This window comes from Ciconia boyciana, chromosome 2 (genome assembly GCF_034638445.1).
Source record: "Ciconia boyciana chromosome 2, ASM3463844v1, whole genome shotgun sequence".
NCBI classification, from domain to species: Eukaryota; Metazoa; Chordata; class Aves; order Ciconiiformes; family Ciconiidae; genus Ciconia; species Ciconia boyciana.
Genome location: NC_132935.1, coordinates 148,927,403 through 148,942,844, shown reverse-complemented (window position 1 = coordinate 148,942,844; position 15,442 = coordinate 148,927,403). Strand labels below are relative to the sequence as shown.

General features: G+C 48.0%; 1 protein-coding gene across 1 annotated transcript in view; it reads left to right on the top strand.

The window, feature by feature from the left end:
• Positions 1 to 6,195, top strand: part of C2H10orf67 (chromosome 2 C10orf67 homolog) — a gene marked incomplete at its 5' end in the record, with an annotated part of 47,907 nt that extends 41,712 nt beyond the window's left edge. Inside the window, 2 exon segments of the mRNA XM_072851626.1 lie at positions 1,217 to 1,296; positions 4,337 to 6,195. Of these exon segments, the coding sequence (XP_072707727.1) occupies positions 1,217 to 1,249 (33 nt within the window).
• Between the last annotated feature and the right edge of the window lie 9,247 nt (positions 6,196 to 15,442).

Below are 15,442 nucleotides of genomic sequence, written 5' to 3'. Positions count from 1 at the left end.
GTTTGTGAGCACAGGTAACATCTTTACGAGAAATATATGTCACTCAACTGGGATTATTGTTTGAAAGTCTGATATCTAATGGAATGTGAACATGAAGGCCTATACGATATAATTATTTATGACAGAAAATGACAGGGATCCAGGGGCCAACATAGCGCCAGAAGATATTCAGGTGGAAAAAAAATCACATTTAAGTAAAGGCTAGTGAAGAATAAGATACTGTTCTGGTTGCTATAGGTAATTACAGAAAAGATACCAAAGTTACAAAAATAATGAGCTTTCCATTTTAACCATCAATTCACATAAGGTTAATAAAGAACAATTTTCAGTGAAAAACATCCTGAAGTATCTCTTTTCAATTCTCTAAACAAGTCTCTGCAAATAGCAAAGGATAAATTGACTTTCAGATGCTTCTCTAGGAAGAGAACATGAAAACACCTTAGCAATTCTTTTCAAAAAGTGAAATTATTTAAAAGGAATATTAGATGCTTAAGTGCTTAAAATTATGGGTATTAATAGTCTACATAGTATACTAGTGTGTCTGTTTCTAAAAGCAGTCAAATTCACTGTATCCATGATTACATGACCTTCTTTAAATTATTGAACTGAATAGAACTAGTTCCTTAAGCAAGATGATAGAAATGTGCTTTATTCATGTCATAACAAATTGCCAGTCAGAAATACATGTAGAGATATAAATATAGATAGAGATATAAACAGAAATACTGACTTGTCTGTATATAATTGTCTGAAATATATAAATATATGTATCTGTAAATATGCATGCAAATATTAAATTCCTCATGTTCTATCCTGTGAAAAGAGCATGTATGAAACAATTCCAGTTCTCAAAACTCCATGGAAATATTTGTGCTTATTTTAATTAAAATTGAGTCAGGCCCTAAAATAGTCTCTCAAGAATTAAGGCCATATTAGGTTTGGCTTAAATGCTGGCAGCTGAAATCTCTCTCAGGGGGTTTTCTTCAAGCACTCATTACTAAGCTAAGCATGAGAATTGTTTATATAAGTCTCATTTCTGTGTTTTATAGTGGTTTAGTGTTTCTTTGTATTAAAAACAGTTTTAAATTTATTTCTTTTTCCTGGATTTCAGAAGAACTTAACTGTAACTTGGCTTTCTAGTTATTTAGTCAACCAATAGCTTCTAATCAACCTTGATAAGAAAATATTTCTCCTCTAACCCCCAATATATTCCCAGTCTACAGAAGAGCAGAAAGAAGACAAAGATTAATTTCTTAGACTTCCAAATGCAACAAAAATGGACAGTGTTTGAAGAAGGTGAGTCTGAAATTTGTGATGCAGAGTAACCTACTCTGCAATTTAAGTATTTCTTTCTAACTGCTTAGCATATAGTTGAACATGACTGTATTTCTCCAGATCTCTCTTCCTTTTAAGATTTTATAAGGGTTTGGTGTATTGTCATCTCTTTCCATGAGAAATCACAGATGAACTTAATTCCATTCCAATACTGAATTATAATAATATCACCACGAAACTCTGTATTTGAAGAACATTATGACAACTTTTTTAACCTCTACTTTTGTTTGCTCTGAGGTAGGTATCAAAACCATACTTCAACAATAATGCATCAAAACTGTAATACTAATGTCTCTTCTTTTCAATATCTCTGCTATTAAAAAATAAAAAGTGTAATAACCATTAAGCACAACACTGTTCGCTACGTCTCTTAGAATGCTAGTTAGCAAGTTTTTTGTTTTGACATACAATGTCACAGTTTCTTTACTCAAGCATTATGAGTCCTTCTCCAGAAAGATGCTTAAAAACATCTGCTTAATATCAAGCACGTAGATAGCACTCTTTTAGTCCAGTGTCTATTCTTATGGCTAAAACCAAGTATGGGCTCTTAAATGTTTTGTTGTAAGTAATTCTTCACGCTGTATTCTCAGTATTTCTCACTGACTTTATAAATTTAGAGAATTGCTACCTTTTCTACATTTATATCTCTAAATGCACAAATATCATTTAAACATTTCTATTCGGGTTTGTTATACACCTTAACCAATGTTAGCTTTTACCTTGGGTGTTGCTCTACTCCTTGTGTTCTGTTTCTGTAGTTCTTCTCCAGTCTTTTTCTGATTCTGTATGTAAAAGCTACTTTTATTTTGCAGTGAGTTAGATAGCATGCGTATGGTGTTTCTTCTGACAGGCTCGGTCCCTGGGACAGTCTTGGTCCTGGAAACATTTAGTCGTCTTTGCTGTTTTTCAGCTAGCATTGGCTGTGCTGTAATTGATAAATAATAGTGATACGGGCAACCACGAAGAAAGAGATAATACATTGTACGTCACAGTACTTTACCTTTCTGATTAACCATCTTCTTTTTCCTTCTAGTCAGCTCTTTGCTGAGGCTGTGAACAAAGAGCTAAGTTAGCTCTGTATGATTTTGATTTCAGTGTCAGTCTCTGCAAAATTTTTCCCCATGCAGAAGGCCAAGAAAGAAATTAAATTAAAGAGAACAGAGATGGTTACATTCAAAAGGGCTTGGATCTGTTACATTTGGTGGCATTCATGCTGTCAGTGACCATTTTAGCTGACCCAGAATTCAAGCGAAGGAGTCTTTGGGGAGCAGGGAAAAGAGTTCTTTGTTTCCAAATTTTAAGTTAAAGTATGGTTGTCTCAGACACACAATTCTGTTACTCAAGACACGGGATCAGAAGGCTTGGAGGCAGCCGTTAAAAGAACATTTTATTTTTACTAGGTAAGGAGGGGTGTTCATCTATGTGAAAGGACTTCTGAACTGTCTTCCTTCCTTTTCTCCTTTCTTCAACCTCTAATATGTACACCAAACTGCTAGTCTTTTGAGACTGATCTGGAGAGTTTCTTGACTGGTCATTACCTTCTTTCTACCACCATTACTACAGTAATTTCCACCTGAGGTTTTCACAGATGATGAACAGAGGAAAACCAGGCATAATAGAGCCTGTGATTCTTTGGTTTTCCAAGTGCAATCTATGACTCCATCCCATATCTAGGTGCCAAATGTTATGTAGCAGTCTTCACAGTCTTTTGCTTGCCAAAGGCTCAGGGGAAGAGGGAAGCTATGGGGCTTCAAACAAAGCATAGCAAAACATAAATGCAATTGCATTTCAATGTGATCAAGAACTCATGGCAAATCTTCTCCATTCTAACAAGCCAGAAGCACATTTCAGCTTACAGAATAGTAATATGGGCTTGTTTTAATTCTTCAAACCTATCACTCTTACTGAATATTGGCTGAATGAAGAAAAAAATGTAGGGTTTTTTTTGAGATACTGAAAGGTGATCAGATGAATTGTGACTGTTGAAGCAGAAAGAAACCACACTTTCAGCAGCAAGGTTATCGGTTTTTGCTGGCAGTTTGAAAGAATTGTTGCTAGCTTCAGTGGGGCAACGTGGAGCACAAAGAAAAATAATGTGATTGAGAATATTTCTATTTCTGAAATACTTCAGCAGTTGTTTCCTTAACAAGACCAGCTTGTCCACTCATCCTGATGATGCTCAATGTTTATATTATATGAAGCTATTTATAGCATTCGTAGGTACTTTGTAAATGCCTGCTCTATGCTATTTTAGACCTTATATGTACCAAGGCTCAAAGTTAAGAGCTCAGGTTACTTTTGGAACTTGTTGGAGTAGACAAGGTGACCAGCTGGGGTAGAGGATGCGCTGATCCCACTGTCCATAGGACCCACCTCTGGCATCATAGCAGTCTAGAACATAAGATGTTAGTATGTCTTGCTCTGATTTTTTAGTTTAAGGAAGCAAACTATTTTTCACTAAGTAGTGGTGGGAAATGTTCCTGTAACCTGAATTCTTTCACTGGAAAATGCTTCTAAGGTCTGAGAAACTTTGAGTTTCTACATGCCACCCCAGGGACTGGTGTTTTTTGATGTTGTACTGTGTTTTGTTTTCAGCACTTTTGAAAGAAAAGAAAAAGAAAAAGGCATTAGTTAGCCAAACAAGAATATTCACTGCAGCATCAATTTTACTGAAAGGAAAATATTCCCTGAACTAGAGAAAATGATTCAAAACAAAGTTCTTGATTGATTTCCTTTAAAGCAATCCTAACCCTGATACTTAAAAATGATTGAAAAATAGTTAGAATAAATTCATCGGTTCAGTTATGCAAAGAAATATACTGAAAACTGTGACTCAAAGGAAGACTCCTCCAACATATAGTGATGTTTTGTCTTCTGCAGAGAGCCTGATATCTTTCTCATGAATAGTTGATTAGATTGTAGAGTGTAACATCTGCATGCATAATTGAAGCTATACAGAAATAATTGTTCTAATTACCAGTGCTATATAATGTCATTCCAGTTATAGACCCGCATTGCTGGGTGATGTCTGCCCTACAGGATCCCCTCAAAGAGGATATGAGATATTCTGAAGGAATCCTTGATATTTTCAATGACGCTTCTGCCCTGCAAAGTCTCTTCTTGACAACTGATAAACTCTGTGTTGAATCTTCTGTAGTAACCAACTTCATCCATGCTTCCATATCCAAGTGAATTATTAGACAGCGTCCAGTCTATTTGTCCATATGGATTTTCTGGTTTGTACCCCTACACCCTCTCTTGTCATGGATACTGCTGCTGATAGAATGAACAAGGCACAAAAGGTACTAAGAAAATGAACAACTTTTAAAGAAGAAAAAAACCCTATCTCACACCTCTTCCTGATTTTGAGTATTGGCCCTCCTAGCTTTAATTGCAAGATACACTTGCAAAATGCTTTACCTTTCCTCTCTCATGGAATTATTGCCACAGGCTTTCTGTGAAGATTTTGAACATTCAGCTGTCATAGTATGTATGGATAGAATTCAAGTGGTGTAAGTGGCTTCTTTGCAGAATGTCTCATTGCTATTGCTGAAGTATTGATACATGAGGCTGCATATGGGAGAACAGTCCCAGAGTCCTTATTCCATATTGACTGCATGACCTTTCTCTGGGTATATGGAGTTTTAGGAGGTGCATTGCTTGGAGTCACAAACCATATGAATGTATATATAAGCACATACCAAAAGAAGAAAGTTATCAGTAACTGTTTGTCTTCAGATTAATTTATTTTGTGTGTGTATGCAGGTCCTTACTGTCCAACCTGCCCTCCTACCTCACCTTCCTAGTCCTCTGAAGACTTTAAAAAAAAAACAAAAAACAAAAAACAAAAAACAAAAAAAAAAAACAAAAAAAAACCACGCAGAATGTTTTTGCCAGAGCTTACGATAACTGTGAGCCGAGGATGAGGAAAGGGCTTCCTTACATTCCCAGTCTTGAGTTCTTGGGTTTGTATCTCTACTGTAACAGAGAGACAGCCTATCTTAACGAACAACAGCAATAAATAAGTACCAGTCAGAAAATAGAGGTTATTGAAATAAGTTTTTTAAGCTATCAAACACAGTAGATATTCTGTCCAAAACTGGGCAAGGATTTACTCTTCCAATAATAGAATTAATTTGCTTGATTTGCTTCAAATCATCTGATCGGATGTTCAGGGAGAAAAACCCTGGTGAGTTTTTCTGAAAATAGTATGTTCGAGCTTTCCAAGGAAATATACTTGGAACACTGCTACCCCAGTTCAAGAAAGAAATGTCTATATGATCCAGAGGTAATTGGTTTTTAAAATATCAGCTTTATGTCAAGAATAACAAGCTAGAATTTCTTTTCAAGATACTGAAGCCCTCATAACTGGTGAAAACATAAAGAAATGCTTCAGGTGTATGATTCCTATTTAAAACATCCTTGATTGATTTTATTGCAAGCTGTCAACTTATGGAAAGATTATTGACATCAGTTCGTAAATTTTCATTTAGAGAAATGAATGTTAATTTCTTTTGTGAAATGGTCAAATGCATCATTTTGATGACACTGGCAAACAGTATGGAAGTGAGAACAGTTTCAGCGCTCCATGTCAAAGCACCAGTGAAATCATCTCTTGGTTGCATCCACATACCTGCAGATAAATCCAGTGAATTGCGTATATTGAGGTAGAATTAATTGCAGTAAATCTCAGGTGAGCTCATTGTTTGGAAGTTTTTCAGCTTGGGAAATTGTTCTCGAAACAAGAAAAAGGCGCAATGCTTTAATGCATAGTTTTTTCTGGGAATGTTTGCTGACATTTAATGAAATAAATAATTACTTAAGCAAAGATGTGAAAAAACAGGGGCTTAGGAATGTATGATATACAAGTTTAATAATTCAATAGAATGTATAGTACAAGTAATTGTCACTTTATTAGCTTCAACATAGAATCTTTATTTCCATACAAATATATTTTTATGTAAAATTTATGATGTCTAATGTTAAACCTCTTTAAAGGTAAAAGAGAAAATCATCTTCTAGTTTAACCTCCTGCAAAACAAGATATTTTACAAATGCTTAGGAGAAGTGTTAAACCTCTTTACCCTAGACAGGTTCCAGCTCGTGCACCTGCCTTCACCTTACCTGTATCCTTTTCTTTTTCAAACAGAAACTTTTCAATTCTTTTTCACCACTTTTGGAAAGCAAGTACTTACAGCTTACACTCGTAACTGTAGCGTGTAACAAGTGTGAGTTGTAAGCACAGCCCACGTGAAGCTCTGCCGTGGAGAAGGCTGTTTCAGGGAAGTGACTGTTTGGTATTGTGCACGAAGAGAACAAGCACCACGCATCTGAGCGGGGCGTGAATGACACTACTGCACAGGATAGTCAGGGAGGGTTAATTCAGGCGAATTAAATGAGGTGTCAGCTCTGAAGCATCAGGCACAGGCAGTTACACAGGCTGTCCTAACGTTGCCTCCCTCCCTCCCCTCCAAAAGTGAACGGGCGCATCAGGGAAGATGCCAGGTCTACCCCGCTGCTGGGGAAAGCCGAGGACGGGCCGATTCCACTCGCGTCTGCAGCCGAATCGCCCCCTCCGCGTGTGCATTGGGCAATGAGGACGCGCTGAGGTAGCGTGGATGTAAAAGGTACCTAAGCCGGTCGTTGAAAGCGCGGTACAGAGCGAGCCGGGCCTCGCCCCCGGAGCCGACGGCTGCTGACGCGCTAGCCAGCGCCCGTCCCCCGGGGGCCGCGGCACCCCTGCCCCGCCCCCCGCCGCTGCCGGCCCCGCCCCGGCGGGACCCGGCGTCCCCGCGGCCGCGGGCGGGTCGGCGGCCTCGGGCGGGCTTGGGTTTAGGCCTGGGCAGCCGTGGCCTGGCCTTGCCGTCCTGTCCCTCCGGCAGGCCGCTGTCCGCCTCGGCTCGGCGGCCGCTCGGAGAGACGCCATCCCGGTGCGCAACACGCGGCACGGGAGGGGGCTCCGGCCTGTGCTGGCCTCCGTGTGCCCACGGGCAGAACGACATCCTGCAAGGGCTGCCTGAGCTCTGGGCAGCGGGAGATTATTTCGTGACTTTAGCTACCTCTTCCTTTTAAAAATACCCGATAAACAGCCGTAGTTTGTAAGCGTGTGACAGGATTGCCTAAGTGCTCTTTCCGAGGCTGTACCTTGCTCGCTGCGGCCTGGCCGTGCCTGGCTCTTAAAGGCGTGAGAGCGAGCGTCCAGGCCCCGCGGCCGATGGACGTGGCGGGACGCCAGCAACTTTCACCAACAGCGGCGGTCCTGCTGCAGCGGTCAGACTCCTCTTGAGTAATTCCCCATCACAGACCTGCCGGTATCCACTGGAAAGTTATGGACATTATTTTTCTTTTTGCCGGTTTTTAAAGATGGTCCACAATACTGCTTGCAGATATTTAAAAGGGTATTATTGAAACTAATATTTGATTTTTAATAGCTTGGCAACATCCATCCGGCTGAGCACGTACTAAGTGCCCTCCCCTGGGGACTGGGTCGGAGCTGAAGGTTTGGTCTGGTTTTTAACTTCGGTCCTTCTTTAACATGCGAGCACAGAGGAATATTGGGAATGTCCAAATTGCAGCATTAACAAAATATGCATATAATAACTTGGATGCATTGGGGCAGGCAATACTGAAAATCTGCACCTAGAGGCACCTCTCAACGACTGAAGGAACCCATCCAGGGCCCAGGATCCCTCCGAGTCTTTTAACGAAGTGAAAGAGCTCCACTGGGTTCAGGCATCCCTTTACAGGATAGTCCATAAAAGTAGCTGTAGCCATCCTGTCCAGGTCCACTGTATGGTAGGTGGACTGGTAGTTAGCACTGTAGTTATGTGTAGAAAACTCAGAACACTTGCAAACTATATTTCACTTAAACTGTTTGCTAAATCTGCCATTCAGAAATGGTGATGCATAGAGATCCACCTTTAGGAATGGCAAAAGGAAGTGTGCAACACTGGAAGGTGAAGTTTTGCCATAATATTTACTCTCTTCCTTGTTTAAAGATGATAAAATCAAACAGCTAAAAACATCTATGCTTTCCATTGTATAGCATCCACTGCTGTTGATTTTTATGTACTCAGGGAGAGTTTTCTCACAGTCCGGTGTTTGCATCTATTGACTTTGTAATCTGTAGACAGACTCTTAATGAGCAGAAAAGACAAGAATATCAGAGATAAAACCTTGGAATAACAGTGAGCCTTTACAGCTTGTCAGTAAGAGAAAGCTCAAACATAAATATCTGATTTACAGAAGTAACACAACTTATTTTGATAGATTACATTGTTTCTGTTTCAAATTACTCTGTCAATCGAGGACGAAGAGGTTAAGAGGTCATATTTAAAAAAAAAATGCTTGAAAGGGCTCTTTCAAGGGATTTTTCATAAATTTCAACGCCATGCTTAATTGCTTATTTGTGATGGTGCATAAGCTCTACTTTGCCTGTCAAATATGCTGGGTTTGCTGAATGTTGTTTTACAAATCCCCTCAACTAGGCAGGAACAGGATCAACCCCCCTACACGCGGACTGAAGTGTAGTGATTTGCGCCACACAGTAGATCCTGACAGGTCTTCATCACGTCTTCATTTCAAGTTTGATCTTTCTTCCCCGTTGGGTGAGGCTTTGTTGTTGTTTTGAGCCACCTTACTTGAGAGTGGAGGATGCAGAAAATGGCATGGGCTTTTTAAGCAGAAATGAGGTCAAGTTTGAGAGTCATCCATATTGGCAACTTTTAAAACAGTGATTACCCAATAAGAGGAGAAGGGTTAGTGTTTAAAATTTTGAGGCAAAAATCCCCTTGGTCGCAGTGGTGCTTAACTTCACTCTTGAGTATCAACACAAACCCCTATGTGAGCCTATATACTGAAGATGAACCCTTTTTTGCTTTACACCACCCCCGTGGTGGCATCCAGGGCAGGAGAGGACACCCATTCCTCGGCATCCGCAGAGCCGGCAGGAGGCACTCAGCACCCGCAGACACCTTGCCGGGCCTCCCTGCTGCCCTCCCTGCCGCCACCTGGGGCCGGGGTGCACTCCGTGGGGCTGCAGGAGGGCCCCGGGGAGCCCCTCCGGCTGCCCACGCGTGCCGTGGCTTTGGCCACCCGAGCCCAGGCGGGGCTCAGGTAACGCGGGGCCGCAGGGCACCGGGAGGGCACCGTGGCCCTCAGGGTGCGACTCCACGGGCAGTGTGTGCAGGGCCAGGCGGACACACCATTTTTGACACCTCCTGCCTCAGGCAGAGGCATTCGTGGGCCCGTGGGCGGTTTTGCGCAGAGAGGAGGCGCGGGAGACCGGGGCGGGTGTTCACCAGCAGCCTGGTCTGCCCTGTCCAGCGTAGACCGGGGCAGGCGGGAGCTGTGCTGGCGGGGTCATGCCAGGGCACGACGGTGATAAGTTTTATCAGCAGCTTGTGACATGCAGGGGTGGCGGAGCAGAGCGTCCTCCCCACGCGTGCAATGGCCAAGGCCTGTGAGGAGCGGCTGCTTGGCTCCAGAGTGGCTGGAGCACAGGGTCTGCCGCCCCAGCCCGCGGTGTCTCCGCTTTTCCAACGCTCTCGGTTCCCCGGCAGCCAGCAACACGAATAAATTACAAACCCGCATTTAATGTTAGTGACTCTTTAAATGGAATTTTTCATTCAAACTTTGTCATTAAAATAGAAAGGCCTTTTGGTTGTGACCATACAAGCATAATAAATTGTATATGTTTGCGATACTGAATGAATCTTGCCCATATGCTGCACTGCAAGGCTACATGAATGAAGCATTTACCAAATCAGGCCCACCACATTAAACAGAAAAACAATCTTTATTCATGGTAACTTATCAGTTTCAATTAATCAACCTCAACAATAGAAATTCTGATGTGTTCAAGCAACTTGAAAGCAATAGGTCATCTCCAGGGCAGCCATGTTGTGTCTTTGTGCCTATGGTTTCAAACAAAGCAACATCTCCAATAAATGTACATCCCCACACACAGATGTGTGCCTATATGTGTATAAACATCTAGGCGCACCGAGGGCCGTCGTATACACGTACGGCTGTACATAGAAGTGTTTATCTTTTTGTCATACAAAAAGTAATTGTTTTCTAGTATTTTTTGAGCTCTGCAAGTTTAAACAAAAGAAAAGAAATTTCCATTGGATGACCATCCTTTCAGTTTCTCTGCTGCTATGTGAATAGCATTGTGCAAACCATTCCAATGGTATTGAAAAGGGGTAACCATTGGTTTGATTTGGTTACACGGTTTCGTAAAGAGCTCCCTCCCACTGCCTTAGGGTCTGTGAAAGGTCCGTGACCTGTTTAGAACTGCCAAGTGAAATGTCATGTCGCCCCTCCCAAATGGGAGTATCTGCATTCATTTGATCAGTATAAAAAATGATTGGGGATGGCGAGATCAGGGCTTTTGAATTGCAATTTATAGCAGTTTACAAAAATGCACATTGTTGGAAAAGAAAACATGGAAGTGTTTCTTTCTAAATTGCATTACCTGTGAAATGTCATTAGTCTTTTTAGGGTATCGCATCCTATTTTTTATGATCTCAGAGAGAGACTTAAATGAAGAAGTTGAGTGTTTGTTTGAGATATGAACACACACTGCGTTACCTATAGCCACGTACTAAGTTTTGCCATCAGCTGCTGGAGGAAAAGTTTCCCCATTCCTCTCCAGGTTGTGTTCATAGCTCTGCTGTCATCCCTTGGTGGTACCGTGTATTTCACGAGATCTTGTCATTCAGTGAAATGACATGAGGCTGCTGCTTTTCCAGGAGGGTGGTTTGTCCATGTCCAGGGCTCAGCATCCTCCTACCTCCCGTCGAGCGCTTTGACCACTGCCGCCTTGTTCGGGACGGATTCACTGAACGCTTAATTTGTTGCTCTTGCAATTCTCCTTCGCCGCCGTGCACCTTAAAAAAAACGAAACAGGCGGGAACGGTTACACTTATTTCGAATTATCCGCCCTTGAATTTGTCATCTCTCGCACGCCATCCACCCTGGGGGGCTGCGCCCTTCCCCCGCCCAGCCCGGGCGTTACGGGAGCGGGTACCCGCGGTGCGCGGCTCCGGGCGAGCGCCGCGGCCCGCGGCTGGGCGCCGGACCGTCCCTCCCGGCCGCGTCCCGGCCTCCGTGCCCGCCGCCGGCCCCGCACCCCTCGGCACCGGTTTGGGAAAGTCAGCGCTGCCGGTCACCGGTGGCACCGGCGGGACAGGGCGCGGGGCAGCGGGGCCCCCCCCGGCCCCGAGGGGGCTGCTCCGGGCGCGGTGCGGGACGGACAACCGGGCTGGGGAGGGGAAGACCGGGGGGGACACGGGCGGGGGGCCGTGTGAGAGGCAACAGCGAGGGGCGAAGGTGCCCCGGCTCTGCCCGGGGCGGCGGGCGCCCTTGGCGGGGCTCGGGCCAGGCCCCGGGGGCGGGGGCGGGCAGGGATGCTGGCGGCGGGGCGGCAGACGGGGCGGGCGGCCCGGGGCTGCTCCTCCTCCTTCAGGTGCCTCCTTCAGGCGAAGCCCCCTCGCTTATCGCCTCCCCCCTCACCTGCTGCCAGCAGCGCAAGAGGTGGCGGCTGGTTCCCAAACCAGCACCCTGCCCTCCGGGCCAGCTCACCGTGGCCGCGGCCCGGGCCGAGCCTCCCTGGAACTCGCCTCCCGGGCCTAGACCGTGTCTTTAGAAGCCCAGTGTTGTTCGCCTAAAGACGAAACCTCAACAAAATATACCCCCGCCTCACTGAGAGCCTCCGGAGCGGCCCCGCCGGGGTGCACCGCTACCGCGGGGACCCTGGGCAGGTCCTCGCAGGCACGGCGGGGCTGTAAGGGAGCGTGTGTCCCTGTGTCCCTGTGTCCCTGTGTGCCTGCCTGGGCTGATGCCCGGGAGCCAGGAGAGCTGAGGTGTCGCCATGCAAAAGTCTGGTGCTCTTTCCACAACTGTGCTCGCTGGGTCCCGGCAGAGATGCTCTTTGTGGCTGTCGCCCAAGGCTGAAACGTTTAAACGGGGCAGATAAATTATTAGGAGTAAAAGACTTGAGCGGTTTAATTGGGAAAAGCAGTCCTGGTTCCAACCAATGTCCGTACAATTGCACACTGCAGTCCACCATTATTCGAGCTTCATCTACTATGCACTATATACCACCGTCTCCAAAGGATTGTTGCCCTAGAAACTTGTTTTAAATCTCCAGCTATATATCAACACCTTGTTTTAGCAGTCCTTGGCTGAATTACAGTTACACAGTTTGGCGCTTCTTTCAAATTTCCTCCCATCAGTTTGGCCAAAGAAAGGAATTTTTCTCCTTTAGAAATGAATTGGCTTAATTAGTAAGTAGATTAATGGCAATTGCTGGTGAGTTGGTTTCCAGCAGAGTTTCACCAGAGAGGGTTAATCGGAGTCAGGTCTGGAATCTTTCCCAGAACTGGCTGCCAGCCATTTCCGTCAACCAATCAACCCCGTAAACAAACGCGCCATCCGCTGAAATAGCGTTTATTTCTTACTGTCATCCCGCCGGGGCCATTCCCCAACCAGCCGACACCTCGCCGTGGGTTTGAAATGGATCGCCCTGAACTCGGGGCTGCCAACTTCCAGCTATTTCCCCAAATACTGGGAAGTGTTTCCCCGGCAAGAAGAGATTTGTGGGGTGCACCGGCGTTCCATAAACACGTAACCTGCTTTCAGCAGGCGCCGGCAGAGATTTTTCTCTTCTAAGTCGCGCATAATTCGAGGCAAAAACAATTACCATAACAGGGCGATCCAAAACGCTTTTCCAAAGCCACTGCCTGAAACAAGGGGCAAGCGAGAAAAAACACCAGCATAGACTTTGACATCTTTTTCAGCCTTTCCACTTATTTTTTTCTATACCGCTAAAACGCTTTCATACTTCGACTTGCAGCTGCATTAGTCTTGCAAAAAAAAAAAAAAAATCCCTGCTGAGAAATGCATATAATAGGAAAAACAGATCGGCTGGACAGCAGCGTAATTAATGCCAGAAAGGGCTGAGGCCGGTTTCATAGTTTGTCTTTTGAGGATATCAAGACGAGACCTGGTGAAAAATGACGCATGCTTTAACATTTCAGAAAGCTGGCAACTAGCAGCGCTCCCCCCCTCCGCCCCTCCTTTTTTTTTAACTTTATGCCTCTGAACAAAGGGGTCGGCAGAACTAGCTAGGTTGTAATGAGTTCTGTGTCCCTAGCACATTAAGTGCATCATGGAAACATATTGTATCGAAATAGTTTGGAGGAGAATACTGGGGATGAAAGAGAAAGGGTGCTTTGATCAGCTCCCTGGGGTCCTGAGTGCGCGCAGACCGACTTGCAAGGACTTATTCAGCTCCAGCGAGACACACTTACAACGCCATTCAAAGAAATTTGCATATCTGTAATTTATCACATTTGTCCCGAACATTTTTGCAAGGTAAATAAAAGTTGGCTGAAAAAAAAATATCAATCATCACAGAGCGAGGGAGAGCGGGAGCGGGAGAAGGGCGAAGTGTTTGTTTAGCCAGGCCCCGTTCGGAAAACTTTTGCTGAACGCGGGCTAAAACCCACCCCGGAGCGTTTTGCAACAGTTTATTTCAAGCCGGCGACCGCGCGTGTGTCGGCGGCCGGAGCTCCGCGCCCCGGCACGGCTCGGCACGGCCCGGCCCGGCCCGGCCCGGCTCCCGCCCCGCCGGGCCCGGAGCTCCGACACTCCGCGCCCCCCCGCGCAGCACCGCGCAACGCCCCGTCCCCTCGGGCCGCGTCCCGGCCTCCGCAGGCCCCCGCAGAAACGCCTGGCAAAGCCCGAGGGGAGAAGGGGAAGGGGGGAAGGTAAAAACGTAACGTGGGGGAGGGCCCCCCCGGGGGCCCCGCGCCGGGCCTTGCTCGGCACCAACCGGCGGCGGCCACACCGCCACCGGCATCTTCAACTTGACCTTGGCGAGGGCTCCGCGCCTTCGCCTCATCTGTCACCCGCGCCCGGTGACAGTGATGCATTTCGCGGCATTGTCGGGGCAGGGCACGGGGAGAGCCGTCGGGGACGGGATGGGACGGGACGGGCTGGCGGAGGAGCGGGCGCGGTGTCTCGGGGCGGTGGCGGGGAACACAAGTCATAGCGAGACGCCTGTGCGGCTAATTCCGTGAAAGGCGGGTCCCGGTCCCCCCCGCGGGAAGGTCAGCGTCGCGGGCTGCGCTCCTCCGAGGGGGGGGCCGCAGGGTTCCAGGCAGCCCCCGGCCCCGCCGACGGCCCCGTCGGGGCGCGCCCGCTGCTGCTCCCCACGCCGGCGGGCACGCCCGGTCCTGACACGTCCCCAGGGCTCCGTGCTTTCCCTCTCTTTCCAAAACTCTGCCGGCCCGAGGCCACCGGCGGCGAGCAGGCACCAGCGGGGCTGTCGGCGCCGCGCCGGGACCGGCAGGGCGCTCCCCACCCGTACCGTCTCTCCCCGGGCCCCTTCTCGCCTCTGCGGCGAGGGGCAGCTCCCCGCGGCCTCGCCCGGGTGGGGGCCGGCGCCGTCGGGGGTCCCCGTCCCGTCCCGGGGGCGTCCCCGCACGCCATCCGCGGAGGAGCCGTCCGCCCCGACGCCGGACGGCGGCTCTCGCCTGAGACACCGCTCTCCCCGGGGCCGGAGCGCGGGAGGCTGGGGCGGTGAGGGCGCCCGGAGGAGACGTTTCCCAAGAGGGGAACCCGCCTCCGTCCGCCCTGCGGACGCCGAGCTCCGCCGCCGAGGGCTCCCCTCCGCCCGGCCCTCTCACCGCGCCCCGCGGCGGCAGAGGGCTCGGGGCCCCCGTCGGGGCGCGGAGCGGCGGCGGCGGCGCGCGCCCGCCCGCCCGCGCGAGCCCTCCGCGCTGCCTCTCCTCGGGGAGCGGGCAGCCTCTGCCCGGCAGGGCCGCGGGCTCGGGCCGCGCCGCGCCAACGGGGGACGGCGGGGCGGCGAGGGCCGCGGGCACCGGGGCGGCCACGGCCCGTCCGGGCCGGGCAGGGCAGGGCCGGGCAGAGCGGCCGGAGCGTCTCGCCGCCCCGGGGCTGCCCCGCAGGGCGCCCCGAGCGGGGTGGGCGCGGCGGGGCCGGGCCTCCCCCGCCCTCTCCAAGCCGCTCGGCGTTACGGGTTGCGCGGAGCAGGTGGAGGGGGAAAGCGGGGGGCGGCGGCGGGCCGGGGCGGCGG